We start from the raw sequence: 24,018 nt of genomic DNA on the forward strand, positions 1-24,018 counted from the left end.
TATAAGTCATATAAATTACAACTTTGTATCCTACATACAAGTCTGTACTTACAAATATCTTTTTAATTCAGTTAATCAAAATACAGCGATGTGTGCCATCAAATGGAGTGACAATTCCAAAATGTTATCATGTAAACAAAAAACAATGACATCCAGTCTGGAGTAAGCCCGCCACTTCATAATACCACCTTATAGCCTACAAAACTGTTGTCATTAGTAACTTGTTTTTATTCATTAAGAAATGTTTAGTTGTGTCATCAGTCAGTAGTAACAGATGTTTCAGCTGGGCTGTATGCTCTCATAGCTGTCCCATAGAGAACTACAGTGTAGAAACAGGTGATTGGTTACACAACCCATGTGGGGTAATGTGTTGGGGGGAGATGATTGTTTGGTAGACAAAGCTGATAAAACCAATGCCTACTGAAGCGGGGAAATGTGCCCATCTTTTTGAAGGCCTCTTTGTTCGAAGTGTTACTTCAGATCTACGAATGTGGTCAGAAGTGTCTGGGAATGAGATTAGTCTCCAAGAGCTTTGGACACCTGGATTTTTATATTATTTTCAAAGAATATTATTAGTATTTGAGAAAATGATGGTGGGTAATATTTTAGAATATCTATATTCTTTATATCTGTACGATCTAACCATATATTTGTATTCCAGTCCTGCAGTTCTGTTCAGGAGGACTGTATCTTTCATTGATGAGGCTGGTTCATCATTATTAACTTGACCATGCATTACTTAGACATTCTGGAATACTTGGTGTAAATCAATGCCCCCCCCCCCCAAAAAAAAAAAAACATGACAAAAAACAGTTCAAACCACTTAAAACTTGGTGCTAATTTTTTTTAGCATTTTTTGTTATTTTAATTTCAACATACAAATATCATTGCATTTCTTCAATAAACAAAATCATTCCTCAAAAATGTTATTTTTCTAAGGACAAGGTATAAATACATTGATTGAATAATCACTTACATTTCAATGATCAACAGGCAGGTCTATGTGGCTTCTGTTCAATTCATCAGACTGCTCTACCTATAAAACCTCCATACAGACCGGTTATTCTGTACAAACGACAAAGCTATGAGAAACACAGTCCATTTGATTTCAGCTGAAGCGCAGGTTGCCAGCCCTCAATCTGGAAGCTCAGTCGTCCCTCATGTCATTCAAGGATATTAACAGGAAGTGTAACGAGAGGAGCACTAGTGTGAACAGAAGTAAAACTCAGCCCATTCTCTAATCAGAATGTGAGAGAATGGATATCAAAGTCATGCAAGAGAGTAAACTCATTTTGGACATCAAACCTGTAAAAGGGTCCCCCTCCCCCGGTCTGAATATTATAAAAAAAGGAGATGTAAAGAAATCCACAAAAACACACTAATACACTAAAGGTTAAGGCAATAGAATTCAATTCCTGATACCGTTTAAAATGACTGACATGGAATTAAAGCTGCTCAACACAATGTCTCTCCAAGGACCATCTCCTCCACATCACATTCACTTTCATCTAAATCCACTAGCAGAAATAGCACCTTCACATTCCTCTGAACAGTCTTCTTCAGAAAATAATCATGAAAACGTAGATAAGGTACACAGTCAGCACAGTGCATTCAATCACAGAAAAATTCCACATTAGAAAAAGCCCTTATATTCTGTACATATGGCATGGCTTTTTCCACCACACAAGAGGTTGGAAGAAAAGACTGGTTACGATAAACACCCTCCGATACACAGCTAAGCTCACAAGACCTTCTCAATACAATCAGAACAATTCAATAAAAGGTCCAAAAGGTACACTAACCAGATCAGTGAGAAAAAGATACTCCGAAAGAGAAACACATTGAGAAGAAAATACTATTAGTGTGTAATCACAGTTGCAGCCAAATCCCCCCTCGTATACTGCCTCCTACTGGAGCACTCTGTCCAATTAACCATACTGCCTCCTACAGGAGCGTTGAGTACTCTGTCCAATTAGCCATACTGCCTCCTACTGGAGCGCAGGAGCATTCTGTCCAATTAGCCATACTGCCTCCCACTGGAGCTCTGTCCAATTCATTTCAAAACCTTCCAGTGGCTTTTCCTTCTGCAGATGGACCATCGATAACCTACCTCTGATAATAGTTTGACACAGGTTTACTGGCTGTAACCACCAGCAACGCTATCATTAGCCGTAACCACGGCAACAATATCATTAGCCGTAACCGTCAACACTGATATTCCACCAATATAAAACAAAAAAAAAAGCACTTTTATAAAAAAATTCTTTGCATTACTTTAAGAAAACATGTATACATTTGGGTTATTTAAGATAAACATAGATAAAAAAGAAGCTTGATATCACTGAAAAATTATATTTTCTAAATGTGTACCTCACTACAAGTTCAACACCCTCCCTCCTAAATCATTTGTTCTGCTGCAGTATAGTGTAGAGGGCATGTAGGTTAGATAGAGCTGACAGGACCAGAACCATGATGAACTGGTCCAAATATCTGACAGGACCAAAAAACAGATGAACTGGTCCAAATCACTGACAGGACCAAAAAACAGATGAACTGGTCCAAATATCTGACAGGACCAGAAAACTGATGAGTTGGTCCAACTAATTGCTCTTTGATCTTTTTTTGGGGATATTGAAAAAGTAGAGTCAACTTATCCTGCATACAAGTCTGTACTTACAAATTATTGCATTTATAACAAACAATCCTTTTGCATATAATTAACGTGGGTTCTTGTTTCTCAAATTCATGTTTCTCTCCGGGCTTTCTTCTTCTGGGACGGTTTGGGAGCCTCGAAGCTCGGATCAGATAATTCTGAAAAGATTATAGAAACAAAGAAAAACATATTTAATGTGTTATGTTTCATGACTTACGGATTATAAGACATTTTTAGGGCCATCAAAGCCAACTTAGCAACTAATCCCGCATTTCCACAGGGCTACAGCGGTGATCTGTGGTAACGTTCCAGGGCTACAGCCGTGATCTGTGGTAACGTTCCAGGGCTACAGCGGTGATCTGTGGTAATGTTCCAGGGCTACAGTGGTGATTTATGATAATGTTCCATGGTTTGACAATAACGAGCCCGGGGCCAGTAAAAAGTCGGACCAATAAAAACAGCAAGTCACTGTCCTGATAGGGCCAGTGCAAAAAAAAAAAAATTGAGATTGAACTAAATGATTGCATTATAAACTCGACATTCTCCAGTTGTTTCGTAATCTGGCACTTGCAACCCCTTTCGCACGCTGTTGGCCAAGAGTTGAGCAGTGATCTGATGTGTGGCTGTCTGGTATTGTTTTTTAATAAAAATGTAAAAACTTGTGAGTCACTCAATCGAAGAAGGCACTGAACGATAACTAAGAGCCTAAACGAAAGCAAACAATTTTACCGAAGTGCAAAAAATAATTGACCTGTTTCGACTTCGATGGAATTCAGATGCACCGTGTTGTCGGTCATAAGTTCCTGGACAAACGTGGGTCTTACAAAGGCACTGACAACTTTCGCAAGCAGTCCCTTGACCAGCCACGCCAATAGCAAACAGCACCTGGACTGCATGACAGTCAAACGGGTGGCTGACAATCCCTCGTTCTGGTCAGGAATTTAAATGCAGATGCCCATTGGGTGATTGCAGACATAACCACATACCTAGTAACTGACAGACCAGGCGGTCGCCTTGTTCCCCAGGGATGTGTGAGTTACTGTTTAGTTTAAAAGTCAAATGTTTTGTTGACTTATCTTTTTATAAATTTTTATAATTAGAAATGTGATGAAACAAATAAAAATATTTTTATGTTTCATATGTTAACCTTTACCCTACCTTTAACAGAAGGATTTGGGAGAATTCAGAGGTAATTTTGTGTTGTTATAGGTTCTGCAGGCTACGTCTCAGTCTCAGCGCTTCATTTTGCTATTAAGTCGATGGCATCGTACCACCTCGTATTGAGTCGATGGCATCGTACCACCTCGTATTGAGTCGATGGCATCGTACCACCTCGTATTGAGCCGATGGCATCGTAGCACCTCATATTGAGCCGAGGGCATCGTAGCACCTCATATTGAGCCGAGGGCATCGTAGCACCTCATATTGAGCCGAGGGCATCGTAGCACCTCATATTGAGCCGAGGGCATCGTAGCACCTCATATTGAGCCGAGGGCATCGTAGCACCTCATATTGAGCCGAGGGCATCGTAGCACCTCATATTGAGCCGAGGGCATCGTAGCACCTCATATTGAGCCGAGGGCATCGTAGCACCTCATATTGAGCCGAGGGCATCGTAGCACCTCATATTGAGCCGAGGGCATCGTAGCACCTCATATTGAGCCGAGGGCATCGTAGCACCTCATATTGAGTCGATGGCATCGTACCACCTCATATTGAGTCGATGGAATCGTACCACTTTCGGTCGTTCCAACTCTTTCCATTGAAAGTTTTTGCTTCCCAGTACAGTCGCATTATTTTCTTTATTTCATCAGGGATTTGTTTGTTAGACAGCATGTAACGCGTCAACTTGCAAACCACGCCCTAAGTCCGGGGCGTGGCACCAAGCAAGAGCCGGGCTACTCTGCCATGGCACTGGCCCGTGTCAATGTTAACAGAAACATTTCTTGACACCAGTGTTTGGCACCAGTGGAAACAAGGCATCAGAGGTTTTAATGTTCCTACAATGACAGATCTTAATTGATCTGACCTGAAACATGAATGCTGACACAATATACGGTTTAGGGTGCCATTTGGACCTGGGGTTCAACATTCTACTACAGAGGGTTTAGGGGTCCATTTGGACCAGGGGTTCAGAATACTACTACAGACTGGTAATGGCCAAACAAGGCTTCATTAGCGTTATTTTAGCAGCAGGATGTTATGCTGGCAGCACTCAGATTTTCTTTTTTCAATTTTTTTTTACAAGAACGGTAATGAGGCCTTGAATGGCCATCACTACTACAGAGGGTTTAGGGGTGCATTTGGACCTGGGTTTCAGCATATCGCTGCCAGTCTCTTACTCTGTGAAGAGGCAATCGGGCCGGACGACCGTGTTGCAGCTGGAGGTGGAAGTGATGATGTCTCCACTGGAGTCACTGTGCTGCTGTCAGAGGACATCTGGGGAGGCAGACAGAACCAGGAACACAAAGGTCTTTAGGTAAAATACCTAATCTTGCAAGATGAAAAACCTGTCATTCGGTCCCTGAGCAAGACTTAACCATCATTTGTCCCAGGTCACTGATGAGTGAGAACATGTCAGTCATTTTACCTGGTAAAATTTGTATTTAAAAACAGATAGTGAGAGAGAACAGCCCAAAGGTGGTTCATCATACATGTTACCTGGGCTGCCCCCCCCTCCTCCTCCGGTTTCTTCTTCTTCTTCTTCTTTTTCTTGGACTTCACAGCCCCACCAGCAGGGTCATCCTTCTCCTTCTCCTCGTCAGAGCCTTTGGTCCCCTGGAGGCGGGGTGCTGAGTCCTGGGGGCGGGGTGCTGAGTCCTGGGGGCGGGGTGCTGAGTCCTGTGGGGGCGGGACACAGGCCACCACCGCCGACGGCTCCTCATAATTCCCCCACAATTCTGTGGGTGCATTCCAGTCCGAGCTGGGGTCTGCTGCAGTAATCCCATCTGAAAACAACACAGACACTATGGGCATATGTACACAGAACATATCATGAGACAGGGAGACCCAGAGGCCCAGGGAGACCCAGAGGCCCAGGGAGACCCAGAGGCCCAGGGAGACCCAGAGGCCCAGGGAGACCCAGAGGCCCAGGGAGACCCAGAGGCCCAGGGAGACCCAGAGGCCCAGGGAGACCCAGAGGCCCAGGGAGACCCAGAGGCCCAGGGAGACCCAGAATTGTAAAAAATCTCATTCTAATCCAGGTTCCGTGGTGGACCACGTCAAGACAGCGGTTCCTTCCTGTTCCCACACCAGCGTTCTCTTTAATAAATTATTTTATTTTTTGACCTTTTGGGGTTGTAAATGTAGATGAGGGATTTAAACTAGTATTCTTAACCAGGGATCTGACTAGTTTATTTAATGACTTACCCAGACCGTAATAACAACCATCCAGATATTCCCTTATTAACAGATTTTGTTCTTACTCAGTCCAGTCCAGTCATCATCAGCAGGCTGAGGAACACCTTCCCATGTGAGCTCAGCAGCAGGGGTGGAGAGGGGTTCCGCGGAGCCCAGACCAACCACAGGGAACGGCACTGTTTTGAGTTCAGTCTTCATTCTCCTGTCAATACCAAGCCACGACCCTGGAGTAAAGAAATAACATCATACTTTTGTTGTTCCCAAGAAAAATAAAACAAACAAACAAAAAGAGTATCTTTGAAGTTGGGAGGTTAGGGGTCAAAACCAGTAGACAGTAAGTCACCTTCAGTCTCCTGTCCCCAGCTGGGATCTGGGTTCCTGTGTCGGGGGATTTTGGGGATAGCAGGCCACTTCTCCACATCTGAGGCACTTAACTGGACTGGCAGCTTCATGGAGATGTCAGACCACCCTCCACCGTTGACCGAGTGCTCCTCTCTCCAGCTGGTCGACCCTGACGAGTGAGGAGACTTTTAGGGAACTAAACCACTTGTTGCTGAGACATTCCAGAGCAAAGCCTTCAGCTCATGTTTGTAGAAAGGGAGACTTAGTCAGTGTTATCTTGATGTAATGGAACTGTCATTATTCACAGACCACTCATCGACATCAGGTGTTGGCCACCTTCCTCGTGGAGTGCCAATTTACAAGCCACCTAACATTCACACCAATCCACATGGGGAATAGGATGCCATTGGTTTGGTAGTTTACCTGGAGCCATGACGGTGTTTCCCTTCACCACGGTCCGCATCGGTTCTAAGAGGACTGAGAAGAGACTGTTTGAATGGACGGAAGAATAGAACGATGGTTCCAAACCAGAACCCACAGCCTAACGGAAACCACAGCTCAAATGAACTTTGAGAAATGAAATGAACATGGTGGGACCTGGAACTTTACAAAATTAATGTTGCATATTAAAAAAGACATGCTACTAATTGTTGGCAGCAGGACTACAGAGTCATTTAACATACACACACCACAAATCAGTGATAAGACCTAAGATCCTAATTTTTACAGGTATTCCTGGTAGTCGTTTCCAGATATCCTGCTTTCAGGACTATAGTGCAACATTCATTTCCACAGCATACCTCTACCCCTCCGGGAGGTGGGCGGGGCTGTGGGTGGGGGCGTGGCCAGAGCGGTAGGCGGGGCGGGGGGAAGGAGTTGCTCCGCTGGGTAGTGTGGTACCTCCACCCCCCCGTCAGGGCCCTTCTCCTTCCTCTTCTGCTGCCGTTTCTCACGGTTACTCACCTTCGTCTCCCAGGCGCCTGAGGAACAACACAGCACAACAGAACTAAGATACATTCTGGTTTTTGCTCTGTTGAGGCAGTTATTTTCATGTTGTTTTAGCCCACCAGACAAAGATCCTAGGATCAGTTTCCCTTCCCGGAATCCTAACCGTAATCTTTGATGAAGAAACTGGATCTAAGATCAGTGACAAGTGGGAGTGCAACAGTACGCAAATTTATTTAAATTTACTACGAAATTATAAACTTTGCCCATTGCCACTGTGATTAAAACTGCACTAAGTGGGAATTTTTCTGTAAATAAATTACAGCATTTTGCAATTATTCACCAGTCAAAAAGCGGTTCCACACCAATGCCTGCTGGAGAGTGATGTTCCGAATAATAATATGAAAAATAGAATTAGCTATTCTCAAAAAAGCGCCATCTCTGGCTGGTCGTTTGTGTTCACCATTTATTTACGAGGCTGCATTACACGTTCTAGGCCAGTGGCTCCCAACCTTTTCAGTTACTATACCCCCAAAAAGATTTTGAAATGCTTGGAATACCCCTGAAGCACTCTTCATGTTAATTTCACTAGTAAGCCTATGGTGTCATGAGTGTTTTCAAGTATCCCCTGTGGAGAGGCCATGTACCCCAAGGGGTCCTAGTACCCCTGGTTGGGAATCACTAACCTAGGCTACTTCAGTTGCTAAGTTACAGCTCCAAGATCCATCTCCAGGTGGAAACTGAGTTTAGAATGTTAGTTTCCCACACAGAAAGTAACATGTGTGGTTAAAGCTAGACTACATGCATTTGGATCACAATGTTTACAAAACAGAACATCTTACACTGAACGGAGTGGTGTGGATGTGTACCGTTACAGCCCTAGTATCCTGAATAACCATGTCAAATCACTTCATAAGGAAGATGAATACCTACAGGAACTGAAAGCATACTGTCACTTCAGCAAATGTCACTTTACAGATACCTCAACTGTAGCTGTTCAGCCTCAACTGAATTACTGGTTGACCTACATGGGAGTTAATTTGCAACTGATGTTCGATGGATTGAGGTCACATGACATCAATCATTAATGAATAGGGCCACACAACTGCCACTGCCCTAGTCAGTTTGGTAACTCCTATTTATACTGTAACCTCCTACCCATCTGGGGCAATACTTGGTAGCTCTGAAACCTTTCCTCTAATGCCCTGGTTCTGACCAGGGTCCAGAGTCGCTGGTCTGTTGGCTCTGAACCTCCTTACCCAACACATACAAGTCTGGCACAACTGCCATTGGAGGTTGGCCTCAGTGGGATTAACCAGGTCATTCTATGGGTGTGACATTATGGAGTACAGTATATTGTCATTATTTGATTTTAGCTCACCAGAAATCTGCCAGGCGTGGCTCCCAACAGGGTAAGCCAGTTCACATTACAAAATAGAAGATGTCTAGCGGCATACCTGACTATGTTCCATCAATTAACCATCTAGCAACTATCGTAACATTCTTTTCATAAGTTAAAATGAAGGAAGAACTGCATTGTTCCTCCCCACTGACAACAGTTAGGGTTATCTCCATAGATACTGCACTAACTGTCCCACAATGAAGTAAACATGTTAGTAATTGGAGCAGTGGGAGATGATTGGTTGATACACAAACCATAGTAAGCCAATGCCTTTAGTGCTAGGAAGTTTTTCTCCCACAACTTCCTTATAGGCTAACAATTGCCAAGTCTGACGGACTGTACAACCAGTCTTTCCACGAATTTGAACTGAAGATCAATTGGCAAAGGCTGTGGGTTAATGAGGGAATACGGTCCCAGTATGGATTCATCCTGACTGACTTGCTCATCCTCAAAAAACCTGACAGTAGAATTCAGTTATCCAAGGGTCTTAATAACATATCAAAGACAGTAGAGTTCAGCAGGATTCATTTACAGGGGGTGATGAGTCATACCGTCATCAGGTTCTTTCCCATCTGAAGCAGAGACTGTCTTGGCTTGTTTTACCTCAGGTTTGGCTTTCTTCTTGTTCTTCTTCACCTTTGTAAAGACAAAGTCCAATAGAAATGTTTATGCCCAGTCATTGATAGCTGTCAAGGTCCTGGAGTAAACATGACAATAGACCCACAGGGCACTGGTAGCTTTACCTTATCACAGCTGTGGTGACAACCTGATGTTCTAATACCAACATATATAGGACAAAAGTTGTTTTATATATACACGTTAACATTTTGCATGGTTCACTCTTCAGGATTTTTCACTGAATTCTCTCCAAAAGTTACGTATTTCAGTGGTTGCTGTTTTGACCACACAGCTTTGTGCAGTGAACTTTTTTTGACTAGATAAATGTTACCTTAACACATCACTCATAGACATTTGCATTAAAACATATTTTTTTTTATCTCCACCCATTCAACCATATAGAAACTTGGAATTCTGACTTCAGTTTGTGAGAGCCATCTTTGTTGGGCACCACACAGATCCAGGTCCTGCCACAGATAGGCAGTGAGCAGAGATGCTTTGTGTAATTCAACTAGTCTATTAACATTGAAAAATGCAAAACTCTGAAAATATATTTCATAGGCTAAGCAAACACCTGCTTTTACAGAATGCAACACACATTGTAATTAATTAGTCCTGAAACCGGTGATAATCGCCCCAGACCAGTGTTTCCTGCACCAAAAAATTGTTGCGACTGTTCCAGTAAAACAATGATGTCTGAACAACTGCTTGTAGTGCTAAATAAGGACAGCCCTAATGTTTTTTGGAGCCCAGAAAGTGTAGCTGTAGCTTTTAGTGGCAGCTAATAGGATCCTAATACAGCCGTCTGAAATTGAGCTATAACAAACAAACCTTCAATTTGGATAAACCGGAATTCATTCTAACCAGATGGAGAATTACAGCTACAGGTTAATAGGACTTATAAAGAGAAATGTATTTCGCGATGACATTTAAATCCGTTTGACATCGAGCATTGTTTGAGGACGTCAAGGTGTTATTTACATGCCACGAACAAACCTTTTCAGTTTTGATCTCTGGAGATGGGTTGGAGATTTCAACAATGTCTCTCACTTCCTGTTGATTCTCTGGCACTGTGCGACCGTTAGACTGAGCCTTCTGAAGTAGGGAACCAGAAAACATTGAGTTAGCTACTGTGATCGGTGGGGGTTTTTGCACAAAAAACATTAGACAACAATCTACTACCGTATAGGACTGTTCAGGCTGGCAATGATAGAAAGCTAACGTTAGTTAGCTTCCTACTCCTACAAAAAAGATAGCCAGCTTGCTAGGTACGGAACAGTTTAACTACACAGCTCAGTCGATACACCAACGACATTAAGTTAGTTAAATCAGTATAACTATGTATAGTTGTAGTTAGTTGTGATGAAACATGTTCAATTATTCACATGAAACTGATTGCTACATTACAGACACAAGTGAATGCTAACAAAGATGGCTAACTAATGTTAGTTAGCTGGAAGCTAACCTGTCAAAAACGAAGCACAGTAAAGCAATATAAAGTACTCTGCTGCTAGCTACTGTCATGGGTTGTATTACAGTAATATCATCCAAACACGTTTTAAGTTGAGAAACAGTTTATAGCGGACATAGCTGGGTATGTTCCTGAGCTATTAGTTAATACATTAACAAATGGTGAGGGGCCTACCTGAAATGTAACTAATAGAAATGATGTTTCACCAAAGCTTTCACAACTACCGTACAGTACTGTAAAACGTTTTGTTTAGCAGAATTAATACATCTTGTGTAAATTAGCAAGATAACACTTAACAGGCTACTGTAGTTAGCCAACTAGTCAAAACTCTGTTGAATGAAAGTTTGCCAATGCCACGACAAAAACTATTTACAACGAGCTAAATATATAGCTAGTTACAGTAGCTATGTACCTTTTCGTTTGATTTCTTTTTAGTCTTTTTCTTTTGTTCCTCTGGCTTTCCAATCTTAATTACTTGGGCCCTAAGTAAGTCGTCACTCTCTTGGGTAACCAAAACTCGTTTCTTTTTTCCACCGAAGAATCTGCCACAAAACGCGGCCCACGAAAGAACCAGCACCACCAGCAGCCCAACCACCGCGGTGGAGAGAATCACCCATGACGGGTAAATCTCGGGTGTTAGACCCAATTCCACACCAAACTCCGATCTAAAGTATCCCTGGCCGGAGGATAACAGCTGTCTGATACCACTGGATATCAACTCGGCTTTCTCAATAGCTAAAGCTTGCCAGTCTGTTGCCATCTTTTCAGAGCACCATGTAGCAAAGCCAGTGCCAGCACTTAGCAAGGAGCTCACTACCTAGGTTCCAACTATCGTTTCAGTTCACTAGGCTAGTGCTATTGTTCTGGCAGCACTAAGGATGACGTCTCTGTCGAATAGCAATGACGAAAACTTCAAAATAACAGCCTAGAATTAGATTTTTTATTTATAATTATTTATTTTTCTAAGGCGTTGGAATTGTGATTGGTTTCCAAATACAATAAGGAATTTGTGAAGGAAAATTACTTTGGTCAATAATTGTGTAATTGTACACTTTATGAAATACATTTCTGCATTACAAGTGGTGAGTGTATTGCCCACTTGACCCCACCCCGACTCTCTACTCCAGGCCATCTCTGGAGAACTCTCATTCCTTGCCTCCCTCATTAACTCATTCCTGAACCCTGGCTGCGTTCTTCCTGACTTCAAGATGGCCAGTCACTCCCCTCGAAAAGAAACCAGCACTGGACAAAGGTGTAGTCTACAGACTGGTGTTCCTTCTGTCTTTCCTTTCCAAAACAATTAAGCATTTCTGTATTTGACCAATTTTGGTGTTATTAATCTTAGAACAATCTCCTCAACCCTAAGCAGTCAAACTTCAAGACGGGACACTACACCACAAATGCTCTCCAATGTTTTCAAAAAGTAATTGTATAGCCCCATAGGTGACATTTCAAACTTGCTGTTGAGTGAGCTTACAGTTTGTTCATTTAATTACATTCACCCCTTCTTAACTTGCTACAGTGCTTTGCTCAACTTACAATCCAGGTCACTGCACCAGTGAAACTGATATCACCCTAAAAAAACAGAGAATGGTAAAACACACTTTATGCTTTAACATGGAATTCACCCAGAAGGAAAGGTAAGACATTGCTGAGAATCTTATAATAGGCAGCTTTAAAAACAGTTTATAGTCAGAAGTAAACAGAAAACACCTATTTGTATGTATGATTTTGTGCAATAAATAAATAAATAAACAGAAAACACCTCTTTTTAAAGAATCTATAAAAATAACTCCACAGCAACCCCCACTCCTGCCTTTGAGAACTAATGCATGCAATGTTTATTTTTATTGTCTTCCTTCTAGCTCTTCATGAAGTAGCTGTCAGGAAAAGTATTTCATACTTTCTACTACTGTGTTGCATGGATGTTCCACGTAGCAGTCTTAAGTTAAGCTCGGCTCGATTCTGGGCCCATTATTATTCTCACTATACAGGTCCTGGTCATAAAATTTGAATATCATCAAAAAGTTTATTTATTTCAGTAATTCCATCAAAAAGTGAAACTTGTATAATGTATACAATCATTCCACACAGACTGATATATTTCAAGTGTTTATTTCTTTTAATTTTGATGATTATAACTGACAACTAATGAAAACCCCAAATTTAGTATCTCAGAAAATTTGAATATTGTGAAAAGGTTTAATATTGAAGACACCTGGTGCCACACTCTAATCAGCTAATTAACCCAAAACACCTGCTAAGGTCTTTAAATGGTCTCTCAGTCTAGTCCTGTAGGCTACACAATCATGGGGAAGACTGCTGACTTGACAGCTGTCCAAAAGATGACCATTGACACCTTGCACAAGGAGGGCAAGACACAAAAGGTCATCGCTAAAGAGGCTGGCTGTTCACAGAGCTCTGTGTCCAAGCACATTAATAGAGAGGCGAAGGGAAGGAAAAGATGTGGTACAAAAAAGTGTACAAGCAATAGGGATAACCGCATCCTGGAGAGGATTGTGAAGCAAAACCCATTCAAAAATGTGGGGGAGATTCACAAAGAGTGGACTGCACCTGGAGTCAGTGCTTCAAGAACCACCACGCCCAGATGTATGCAAGACATGGGTTTCAGCTGTCGCATTCCTTGTGTCAAGCCACTCTTGAACAATACACAGCGTCAGAAGCATCTCGCCTGGGCTAAAGACAAAAAGGACTGGACTGCTGCTGAGTTATGTTCTCTGATGAAAGTAAATTTTGCATTTCCTTTGGAAATCAAGGTCCCAAAGTCTGGAGGAAGAGAGGAGAGGCACAGAATCCACATTGCTTGAAGTCCAGTGTAAAGTTTCCACAGTCAGTGATGGTTTGGGGTGCCATGTCATCTGCTGGTGTTGGTCCACTGTGTTTTCTGAGGTCCAAGGTCAACGCAGCTGTCTACCAGGAAGTTTTAGAGCACTTCATGCTTCCTGCTGCTGACCAACTTTATGGAGATGCAGATTTCATTTTCCTACAGGACTTGGCACCTGCACACAGTGCCAAAGCTACCAGTACCTGGTTTAAGGACCATGGTATCCCTGTTCTTAATTGGTCAGCACACTCGCCTGACCTTAACCCTATAGAAAATCTATGGGGTATTGTGAAGATGCGATACGCCAGACCCAACAATGCAGAAGAGCTGAAGGCCACTATCAGAGCAACGAAATGGCCCCCACAGTCACCAGATCTCAACCCAATAGACCATCTTTAGGATGTGGTGGAACGGGAGCTTTGTGCCCTGGATGTGCATCCCACAAATCTCCATCAACTGCAAGATGCTATCCTATCAATATGGGCCAACATTTCTAAAGAATGCTTTCAGCACCTTGTTGAATCAATGCCACATAGAATTAAGGCAGTTCTGAAGGCGGTCAAACACAGTATTAGTATGGTGTTCCTAATAATCCTTTAGGTGAGTGTATATCAGTCTGTGTGTAATGAATGAATATAATATACAAGTTTCACTTTTTGAAAAGAATTACTGAAATAAATCTTTTCGATGATATTCAAATTTTATGACCAGCACCTGTATATGCTCCCTCTGGGTGATGTAATCCAAAATCACAATGTCAATGTTCAGTGTTATGGTGATGACACACAGTTATATATTTCAATGAAGCATGGAGAAGCCCCAAAATTAGCTACTTTGGAAGCATACGTTTCAGATATTAGGAAGTGGATGACAGAGAACTTCTTGCTCTTAAAGTCAAGAGAAACAGAAATGCTTGTTTTAGGACCCAAGAAACAAAGAGCGTTGTTAGCAGATCTCACTGTGAACCTCGACGGCTGCATGGTCATATCCCAAAAAACTGTAAAAAACCTCAGCGTTACCCTTGACCCTGACCTCTCCTTTGAAGAACATATAAAATATGTCTCAAGAGTTGCTTATTTTCATCTTTGAAACATTGCAAAAATCAGAAACTTTCTATCAAAAACTGATGCAGAAAAACAAATCCATGCTTTCGTTACTTCTAGTCTAGATTACTGCAATGCTCTTCTCTCTGGTTATCCAGACAAATCAATAAATAAACTTCAATTAGAATCCTAACTAGAACAAAATAAATTTACACGTTACTCCTGTCCTGGCGTCCTTACACTGGCTGCCTGTTAGGGTTAGGGCTGATTTTAAGGTTTTACTCTTAACCTATAAATTAGAATTTCTAAACAAACAGCTGGCGGCAGGGCCTTTTCTCATAGAGCTCCACTCCTGTGGAATGATCTGCCAATTAAGGTTAGAAATGCAAACTCAGTGCAAACTTTCAAGTGTCTACTAAAAACTAATCTCTACAGCACGGTTTATAATTAGGTGTAGCCTGGCCCGGGGGCGTGAAGGTGACCAGGAGGTTTGATACTGTCCACCCTTGCTGTCTTGCCAGGTGGGCTCTCATCGCCACTGGGATGCCCTCCCTCCAATGCCTTTTGGGGGAAGAGTCACTGGCTTGTTGTTGTCTCTCTTTTGCGCACTTGTGCAGTTGGGCTGTCCTCTGCTGGCAATACTTGGCCCTCATTCAGGGGGGTTGCGGTTGGTGGGTGTCCCTTTGGTTGATGTCTGGCAATGTGGGTGGATTGATTTTCTGCCTGTTGGGCCCTGTCCGGGACTCCCCCGTCTCAGTTCCAAGGTGTTACACTGCTATATTATTGTGCTGGGGGATTGGGTCAGTTCTCCTTCCCCACTAAGTTCTCGTTCTCCACTATAAATCATTGTTGATATGAGGAATGCATTTTCTGAATTTTCCCAGTCTCCTCCCGTTTTAAACTTTAGGAGGACATGAGGTCCTGGTCCACTCCTGTGGAGTACCTAGTTTGGGGGGTCTGTTGCTGTCCCTGTCCATCTGGTCATACTTCTGACCTAGTCTAAATTTAAACAGACTCTGGATTTATCCCACATGCATTTATTAATTATTCCAATTGGACTCTTAATATCTAACCCGGCACAGCCAGAAGAGGACTGGTCACCCCTCTGAGCCTGGGTCCTCTCTAGGTTTCTTCCTAAAATTCTGCCTTCTTAGGGAGTTTTTCCTAGCCACTGAAATTCAACAATACTGTTGTTTGCTCATTGGGGTTTAAGGCCGGGTGTTTCTGTAAAAGCACTTTATGACAACTGCTGTTGTAAAAAGGGCTTTATAAATGCATTTGATCTTCCAAAGGCCTAGCGGGAAAGAGAGCAATGTGATATTTTACGAATTTCCTGTCTAAAGCATAAAAAAGTGCATTAAGTACATTAGAATATTCATAGTTTCCACAGTTGTTACAATGTTGACTCCACTATAATATAAATAAAAACAACTACATTTCCTAAGCTTAACATTGCTGCATGGGAACTTTTGTTTTGCAAAAGAAAATCTGCAATTACGTCATCATAATATTCTGCTACTAGGAAAACAACGTGAGCTTGAGGAAGGGCTTTTCTTTTTACAGTCTACCAAGCTGCCTACATTCAAAATGCCTGTCACAAGGTGGAAAAGGTGACGGGCTCTTTAAGGATCTGGTTTGAACTGGTAAGTTGTGAAGTAGGGACCAATACATCAAATGTCAAATTTCCACAATTTAAATGAAGGCTAATATTTTCATACATTTCAACAATTCAGAATGAGTTAATACCACATCCATTCCTTCTCCCAGATCTTACTTGTTACCTACTCTTTATTAACGACCTGTGTATCAACCCTCATTATAATTAACTCAGAGTGCAATCTAAGGAAGGGATCATGGCTTACAGGGAAACCTGGGGATAGATTGGATTTTTGGTAGGACCTGCCTCCGTACTTCACACACCTTGATACTGAATGTGGGTGACCAGTGTCAGTTCGTCAGCATTGTCCAGTTCCCCCCCCCCCACAGGGTTCTGCCACAAATGCATCACTCAGTCAACAAGTCAGTTTGGCGTCAGTCGATCTGAGCTCCACTCCAGTCTGGTGCCACGTCACCAGACTCCATCGCCTGTAGCATGCAGTGTTTCCATTGGCCTTTTAATTCCATGATTCTAGTCAGTGTCCATAGCCAGAGGGACTTTTCTCCTTCGTAAGTCCAATAGAAGGGAGGTTCTGGTTTCCTTCTGTTCAGCAAGCGGGTATGTCTGACAACAGTGAAAATACATTCAGGACACTCAAGCAACCTCTTTTCAGCACAGGAAGTTATAACAAGTGGTGTGTTTAAGATTAGGAGCTTGCTCACAAATTTAATACATATATTTTTTTTTTTAAATGTCTTGCAGACCAATTTATTATGACTCAGATGTGAAGTTGTTGCTGCGGCAAAACTGGAATCGATTTAAGTAATATGGCAGACGCTTTTGTTCAGAAAGAAAACCTGTAATAACCTGTGGGAACTGGACCTACAACCTTGGTGTTGTAAGCACAATGCTCTGCCAACTGAGGTGCATAGATTACGAAACAGAGACATTTTATCAGTACTCATTTAATATAAAAGATAAACAAAGGCCTTTGTCAAGTGTTTATTTACAGAGAAATATTTCCTCATTAAAACCCCCCGCATTGTGGAATTATTTTATTTCTGTCATGGCAATTCAGGTCAATCAAATATATTTATAGCAATTCCATGTTGGAAAGCAGTGGCTAGGGAAAAACTCCCTAAATAACCAAAAGCTATAAGGATAAAATAAAACTCATAAATAGAATAAATATAAGTGTAAAAATGTGTTTGATCTAAAAGTCAGCATCCAGAGTGAATTCACAGTCCATATTGGACATGACTCCAAACCGCTGATATTCCGCCACGCGCTTCTCAAAGAAGTTGGTTTTCCCTTCCAGGGAGATGGACTCCATGAAGTCGAAGGGGTTTTCTGACAGATAGACCTGTGATACAGAAAAAGGCCTGTTACATTCATTTGCCCAATACATTAATGTAACCCAACAAGCAACGCATGGTGTATTGAATCCACTGTACTGTCCAGATGTAGTCTGGCAGCAAAAAGAACAGAGTTCTCTTAATGTGAACATCAAACACAAACAACAAAAACAAAACATATGTCTACTTGTTTACATTATGAGAGAGAATATAACAAGATAGACATTATTTAGCCTAACCATTTCCATAGCGCTGGAATTTACCCAGGCATGTTGGAGAAGTACCACACAGGATTGTGGGCATCCATCACAGGAAATATTGAGCCATTTGCACACATACTGGACAGAAACGTGATACAGTTCCAACACAAACGTCTTCACACTTGCAAAACTCCGGGTGGGGGAGTGGGGGCACAATCGAATTTGTGGCACATGCTACCTCGGACGATGGTGTCCTGAGCAATCAACAGCAATCAATCAATGGTAGCGTAATGTAAACAAGCCCTTTGTAAATGTGTAAGAGCAGTAATGAGTATTGTAAACCAGCCCTGTGTAAATGCCTTTGAGTAATAACGAGTATTGTAAACCAGCCCTGTGCAGATGTGTATGAATATCAATGAGCATTAGTGAGTATTGTGAACCAGTCCTGAATAGAGGATGGATTGACATTCCTGTCAAATTAGACAGTTTGTCCATTATCATCTAATTCTCTCCAAATGTAGTGTTTGCCAATTTAATAAATTAATTGAATGACATTTTTCCAAAACATGAGGACTTGTTTTTTGGCCAAAATAAGTTTTGTTGCGGTTTGGATATATGGTTTAGGGCTTGTGAAGTACCCAAAATAATAAATTAACCTCTGCATTAATGAACGTACATCTGATCCTTTAAAAGTGTATTTTCAAGATGTAGTGCTAATATCCCATGATGGTTTGCACCTAGCTGCCTGGTAGGTCATAGGAGTCTTACAGAGAAAAAACATCAACACAAAATTCAGTTGGAGAATATAATAGCAAATAATGAAATAAAGAATAATATCACAAAGAATAAAAATAAGAGTCACCTTGTCTAATCCCAGGTCGACCAGCAGACGGTCGGCCACAAACTCAATGTACTGCTTCATCAGCGCACTATTCATCCCTATGAGGTCCACAGGCAATGCCTCCATCAAAAACTCCTGCACAGTCAAAGTGGTAATGAACAGGTTATAGAGGAATCACCACTTTATTCACCAAGGACATTTCATTTTAATGGGAATTGGATCCAAATGGTGCAGACAACAAAAACATTTCAGACAGAATATAAATAATCTACATATGATAACATTATGTGGCGCAGACAGTGTTCTCACCTGCTCAATACTGACAGCTTTGGTGATAATGTCCTTGACCCGGTCCTCTGAAGGTTTCTTCACTATGTGGCTGAACAGCAGACAGGCAAAATTACAGTGCAGACCCTGAAGACACAAATACCCAATGATCAGGAAACAACAGCTAAAAGCATATTGTCAGTGAGGTCAAACCTCATCCCTGCTGTCAAGCTATCCCAGTTATCTACAGTAACTAACCTCATCCCTGCTGTCAAGCTATCCCAGTTATCTACAGTAACTAACCTCATCCCTGCTGTCAAGCTATCCCAGTTATCTACAGTAACTAACCTCATCCCTGCTGTCAAGCTATCCCAGTTATCTACAGTAACTAACCTCATCTCTGCTGATGAGCTCATTGGAGTAGGTGAGTCCCGGCATCAGGCCTCTCTTTTTTAACCAATAGATGGCAGCAAATGACCCTGAGAAGAAGATTCCCTCCACTGCTGCAAAGGCAACTAACCGCTCTCCTGGGAACCAATCAAAACATCACAGTTTTATTTAAAAATGTACAATTACAATAAAACAACCATCCAGTTATTCAATGACAAAAACATGTAAAATATTAGTCCCCCTCAATGATACGATTTTAATATAATTATCTCAGATTGTACATAAACATTCTGTGATTTATTATTTTACACATAGAAAGACTAATGGCATAATATTTTTGTTTTAATAATTGAGATTAATAAACAAAATAGCCTATAATGAAAAGATCCAAGAAGATCCAATGAAAGACTTCTGATACACACTGTAGGTAGCGGTGGTACATCTGGGATGGTCAAGGACTGACTCACCAAAAGTGGACTTTTTGTCTGAGATCCACTGCAGTGCCCAGGCTGCTTTCCTTCTCACACATGCCATAGTCTGAATGGCATTGAACAAATACTCCCTGAATAGACAAGAAAACAGGAGAAGAGCATTTAGTAACATCATTAAATGCACTAACCAAGTATGGAATCATAATTTCACTACAACCATCTCGCTAAGGGTCCAAGCACCACCTGGTGAGGTCAGCCAGGCCCTCAGTTATAAAGGACCTGATCTAGGATCAGAGTAGCTTTCTGGATCACAAAACATATGGCTATTTGGACATGGAGGATCTGATCTTAGATCAATATAAATATGGTTACTTGGACATCGAGAACCTGATCCTAGATCACAGTCAATATGGTGACCTAGAGGACCTGATCCTAGATCATAAATATGGTGACATGGAGGACCTGATCCTAGATCATAGTCAATATGGTGACATGGTGGACCTGATCCTAGATCATAGTGAATGTGGTCACTTGTACAAGGAAGACCTGATCCTTGATCAGCATCACTACCACTCAGATGCTGTCTAGGTGCCAGCCCAGGATGCATTGCACATCCCAGTCATATACCTTTCTTTGGAGTCTCTGATGTAGGTGTTGATGAGCAGGCTGTACATCTCAGAGTGGATGTTCTCAATGAGTATCTGGAACCCATAGAAAAAGCGGGCCTCTGGGAGCTGCACCTCCTGACTAAATCTCTCCACCTGAGAGAAGGAAAGCATAGATGATTATATTACGGATGACAGCCAGGGGGGTAAAAACTCAAAATAATGATTCAACATCTACAAAGACATTCTAACGGCCAATCAACATTCCTGTAGTAAATCCATATATGAGCATTGTTGATTGAAGTGTTTCACCCTGCTGGTCTCTACTGACAGATCAGTCTATGAAAAGCTCCAGATTGTCTGAAGGAATGTTCTTCACAAATGGTGATTCACTTAAGGTAACATGTTGAACCCCCTTGTGACAGTGTATATAACTGATTGCATACATTCAGTAATTATAGTTCTTTACCATTTACCGTCCCGAGGCATTGTAACTTGATATTTAGATCAGAGGGAAGAAGGCCTCCCAAGCAGGACTAACCCTGGGTAGCTTCAGATGGAAGCAAACAGTGAATTAGATCAAGGTGTTCTGAAGGGAGTTATGCAAAGTCGCTTTTCCTGTTCTTAAAACACAGCACGCAAAATCAACAACCACAGCCGAATTAAAATATAAAGAGGACTGGGCCTTACTGTGGGGTGGCTCATTCCAGCCTAAGCTACTTCAAATTATTAAACTGCCTCACGAATGGTTTGACAACAGTTTTTTTCAATTAAAATAAATAACTAAGCCACAAAACCTGAATCAGTTTTTTTTAGGTTGGTTGTTTTTAAATCTGTCTGTTTACCCATCAATACCAAGCGCACACAAAGACAGGTTCATTTTGGGCAAACCTAATAGACAAACACTAAAAACAAAATCCAAAAGCATGTTTCCGCTTCATTAAAGACCAAGCAAGGTGAAAAACAAGTCATTCTGTACTTGAGCAAGACCGTTAATCCCAACTGGTCCTGTGAGTTGCTCTGGATAAGATAAAATGCTCCATACATGACGAAAAGAAACTATCCATTTGTAACACCCCATAAAATATGGTTTGGATTCAGAGAAGGAAAGGAGAAATGGACCCACAAGATTCTCGTTGACAATGCCGTCACTGGCTGCGAAGAATGCCAAGACATGAGAGATAAAGTGCTTCTCGTCAGGCTTCAGTCTGTCCCAGTGGGCCAAGTCCTTAGATAAATCCACCTGCAGAACCACAGACAGTTGAACAGTTACTAACCACGCATCAACAACCACCTGCTATAAAACTGTGTTTTTCTGTATGAGGGAGATGTTTTGTAGCCTAATGTCTGCATCCTATGCAACTGACTTTTCCTGAAAGTGTTTCAAACCACAAATACACAAAGCGAGCAGCTGCAATCCTTCTGTTTTGCTTCAAAAATAAGGACGTATTATTTAGGGTATTTTTGATAGCCAGTCTCTGCAGTCTTGTAAAAAAATAAAAGGAAACTGCTGTAACACATTCAGCTGTGATACTGTGGAAACAGTAATTGTAGAAGCACTGCAACATTACTGCAACACATTTTATAAGATAGGGGCATAAAATAGGCCTGCAGTTGGAATTAAACCCCCCACCTCTTCCACTGTCCAGAATGAAGCCTGTGCCTGCTTATACATCTTCCAGATGTCAGGGTACTGGATTGGGAAGATCACAAAGCGCCTTGGGTTTTCTCTAAGCAGCGGTTCAACCGATTTTTCCTCTGCAATGCTGTTCTGATCAGTGTCTTTATGTTCATTCTGAAACAAACACAATGGAAGGACATCACTTACTCAACTTGAAAGGCAGCAAACGTTATCTAAACATTACGTGCAAACCATTCAATTAAAGTGTATCATTTACAAAAGCAATCTAAAATGCCGGTGTGGTATCAGGAAAATCACTTGGGAAGAAGAGCGATATCCGTTCAATGCTCTTGCAAGTATCACTGTTGTTCATTCTTGCATATCGGCCTGGTAGACTTTTAACCTTTTCGCATGTCAGAGGCCTATCTGAAATACAGATTACTAACAGAAGAAGGCCTAGCTTATTAGGCATACTTAGTTAAGACAGGGTTGATAATTATTGTATTTGGTTTACATCAATATAAAACCGCTGACCAAGCCAGTTACAAAATAGGTAATTGCTTGCGCAAAAACATCCTTCTTAGTTCTTATGTTCGTTTTACGTCGGTCGGACTAGATAAACAAACGAACCTTTTTTGAGGGACGTTATGGGCATGTACATACCTGATAAATAGCCTAACTACGGTTTTAGACATTGCAATTTGGTATCGTGCCATTTCTCCCAATAGGCTACCTAGTTCTTGTGATCGCTGTCATTCTTGAAAAACTCTAAACATTTTTACAATCAATGGCAATGCAGCAAATTTGCAAAAACGTAGGCTCTCAATATTTAATGTGACATTACACAAGTGGCGTAATGTCACATTAGTAGCGGTCTGTTGTTAGGTTACACAAGCTAGCTCACAAATCAGAAATTTAAAGGGTCACCGCTACTAGCTACATAATTGGGGGAAAAAAACATTTCCGGGAATGGTTTACCTGGTAATCCTTGGACTCTGAGCACAGGTTTCCAGTTGTTAAACTGTCCATTTCGAAAACAGACAATGTTCGCTTCTGGGTTTTATCATCCAGTCATGTTATTAAACTTACTGGTCGCGGTTCAACGTAGCAGTGACTGGATGATTGAAACTGGAGTCCAAACGCACGGTTCTTCTTCTTGTAATTCGTCGTCGGATCGCAACCATACAAAATGTGCATATACTGCCACCTAATGTATCGGAGTGTGAGGCCGGCTACGGCCTACTAACGTCGTACACTTCTGCTCAGCCTAGTTTCCCTGAGAAATTGAGACAAAGCCCTTGCCTTGAGCTATAGACCTGTTTTACAAATAGGCCTATAGCTCAACTGGTCTGGACACTTGAAGACTCAAGACTCCCAACACAGTGGACATTTTTGGGATTTCCCTATCTAGCTAAAAGGACACCCCATAGTCAAAACAAATATCCAGTATTATAGCAGATGATGTGTATTAACATCAGATACGATATTTCAGCATTATTATGTCACTACAGTACCCGTTCGTCTGCGCTAGAGTGCATTTCCAAGAGCCCCAATCAACCAGAGACCCGTCGCCTGGTGCCACTGCCATCTTTTTTCTCCTTTAGCCGATAGCAGAACCAGATGGCATCCGCTAGAATTATCTACTTGTGAGTTCTGTGATGCCCATCTGCGTTAATATTTGCTTGCTCGTAACCTGCCACATAGCGCGTACGATTTCTATTCGCCATGAAATCTTACCAACGAGCAGTTCTGGCCCGAACCCTTGTTGCACCACTCAGGAATCCCTATGAAGTGCCGCAAATGTGGAAAAAAACAGGATGGCCTTTCGAGATACTTAAAGGTGAGCATGGCTGTCATGATCCACAATCGATCCCGAAAGTTGCCCACGTTCTTAGATAAACAGCTGCAGCAGTTCAGTTTGAAGTTCCTGGACCGGCAACAATGATAGAGCAACAAACTCGCCCGTTTTACCTTTGAGTCAAATCAATGATAACCGTAGTCATTCATAAGTGAGTGTGCAGCAATATTCGTC

At 41.8% G+C, this 24,018-nt stretch overlaps 2 protein-coding genes across 5 annotated transcripts; both read right to left on the reverse strand.

Annotated features, from left to right (window-relative positions):
• Nucleotides 1-823: 823 nt before the first annotated feature.
• mtdha (metadherin a) lies at nucleotides 824-11,666 on the reverse strand. Of its 2 annotated transcripts, none has more exons than XM_010899931.5 (10): nucleotides 11,204-11,664; nucleotides 10,317-10,415; nucleotides 9,254-9,338; nucleotides 7,156-7,335; nucleotides 6,779-6,832; nucleotides 6,357-6,524; nucleotides 6,079-6,237; nucleotides 5,315-5,601; nucleotides 4,996-5,092; nucleotides 824-2,811 (listed from the first exon to the last, which is right to left on the reverse strand). In XM_010899931.5, the coding sequence occupies exons 1-10, from the start codon at nucleotides 11,549-11,551 to the stop codon at nucleotides 2,744-2,746; spliced, it is 1,545 nt and encodes a 514-aa protein (XP_010898233.3). In that variant the 5' UTR covers nucleotides 11,552-11,664; the 3' UTR covers nucleotides 824-2,743. The 2 variants fall into 2 exon arrangements, with proteins under 2 accessions (XP_010898233.3, XP_010898234.3); XM_010899932.4 differs by having other exon boundaries at nucleotides 2,726-2,811; nucleotides 4,963-5,092; nucleotides 11,204-11,666.
• A 5,555-nt stretch (nucleotides 11,667-17,221) lies between these two features.
• On the reverse strand, nucleotides 17,222-23,952 carry rrm2b (ribonucleotide reductase M2 b). Of its 3 annotated transcripts, none has more exons than XM_010899933.3 (9): nucleotides 23,724-23,952; nucleotides 21,999-22,160; nucleotides 21,492-21,608; nucleotides 20,388-20,521; nucleotides 19,797-19,891; nucleotides 19,333-19,466; nucleotides 18,982-19,086; nucleotides 18,694-18,807; nucleotides 17,222-17,639 (listed from the first exon to the last, which is right to left on the reverse strand). In XM_010899933.3, the coding sequence occupies exons 1-9, from the start codon at nucleotides 23,841-23,843 to the stop codon at nucleotides 17,490-17,492; spliced, it is 1,131 nt and encodes a 376-aa protein (XP_010898235.1). In that variant the 5' UTR covers nucleotides 23,844-23,952; the 3' UTR covers nucleotides 17,222-17,489. The 3 variants fall into 3 exon arrangements, with proteins under 3 accessions (XP_010898235.1, XP_010898236.1, XP_019905898.1); XM_010899934.5 differs by lacking the exon at nucleotides 23,724-23,952 and adding an exon at nucleotides 22,965-23,675; XM_020050339.2 differs by lacking the exon at nucleotides 23,724-23,952 and adding an exon at nucleotides 22,305-22,839.
• Nucleotides 23,953-24,018: the final 66 nt, after the last annotated feature.

This window comes from Esox lucius, chromosome 10, assembly GCF_011004845.1.
Source record: "Esox lucius isolate fEsoLuc1 chromosome 10, fEsoLuc1.pri, whole genome shotgun sequence".
Taxonomy (NCBI): Eukaryota; Metazoa; Chordata; class Actinopteri; order Esociformes; family Esocidae; genus Esox; species Esox lucius.

Bases quoted from the DNA above. Each gene is read 5' to 3' on its own strand.
- rrm2b (XM_010899933.3), bottom strand. From the start codon at position 23,843: ATGACAGCCATGCTCACCTTTAAGTATCTCGAAAGGCCATCCTGTTTT. The intron at 19,087-19,332 runs GTTAGTTACTGT...TTGTGTCTTCAG, and splicing joins AGCTCATCAGCAGAGATGAG to GGTCTGCACTGTAATTTTGC. The intron at 18,808-18,981 runs GTGAGAACACTG...TTGACTGTGCAG, and splicing joins AAGCTGTCAGTATTGAGCAG to GAGTTTTTGATGGAGGCATT.
- mtdha (XM_010899931.5), bottom strand. From the start codon at position 11,551: ATGGCAACAGACTGGCAAGCTTTAGCTATTGAGAAAGCCGAGTTGATA. The intron at 7,336-9,253 runs GTATGACTCATC...GTTGTTCCTCAG, and splicing joins TGGGAAAGAACCTGATGACG to GCGCCTGGGAGACGAAGGTG. The intron at 2,812-4,995 runs GTAAGAGACTGG...TAATCTTTTCAG, and splicing joins CCCGATTGCCTCTTCACAGA to AATTATCTGATCCGAGCTTC.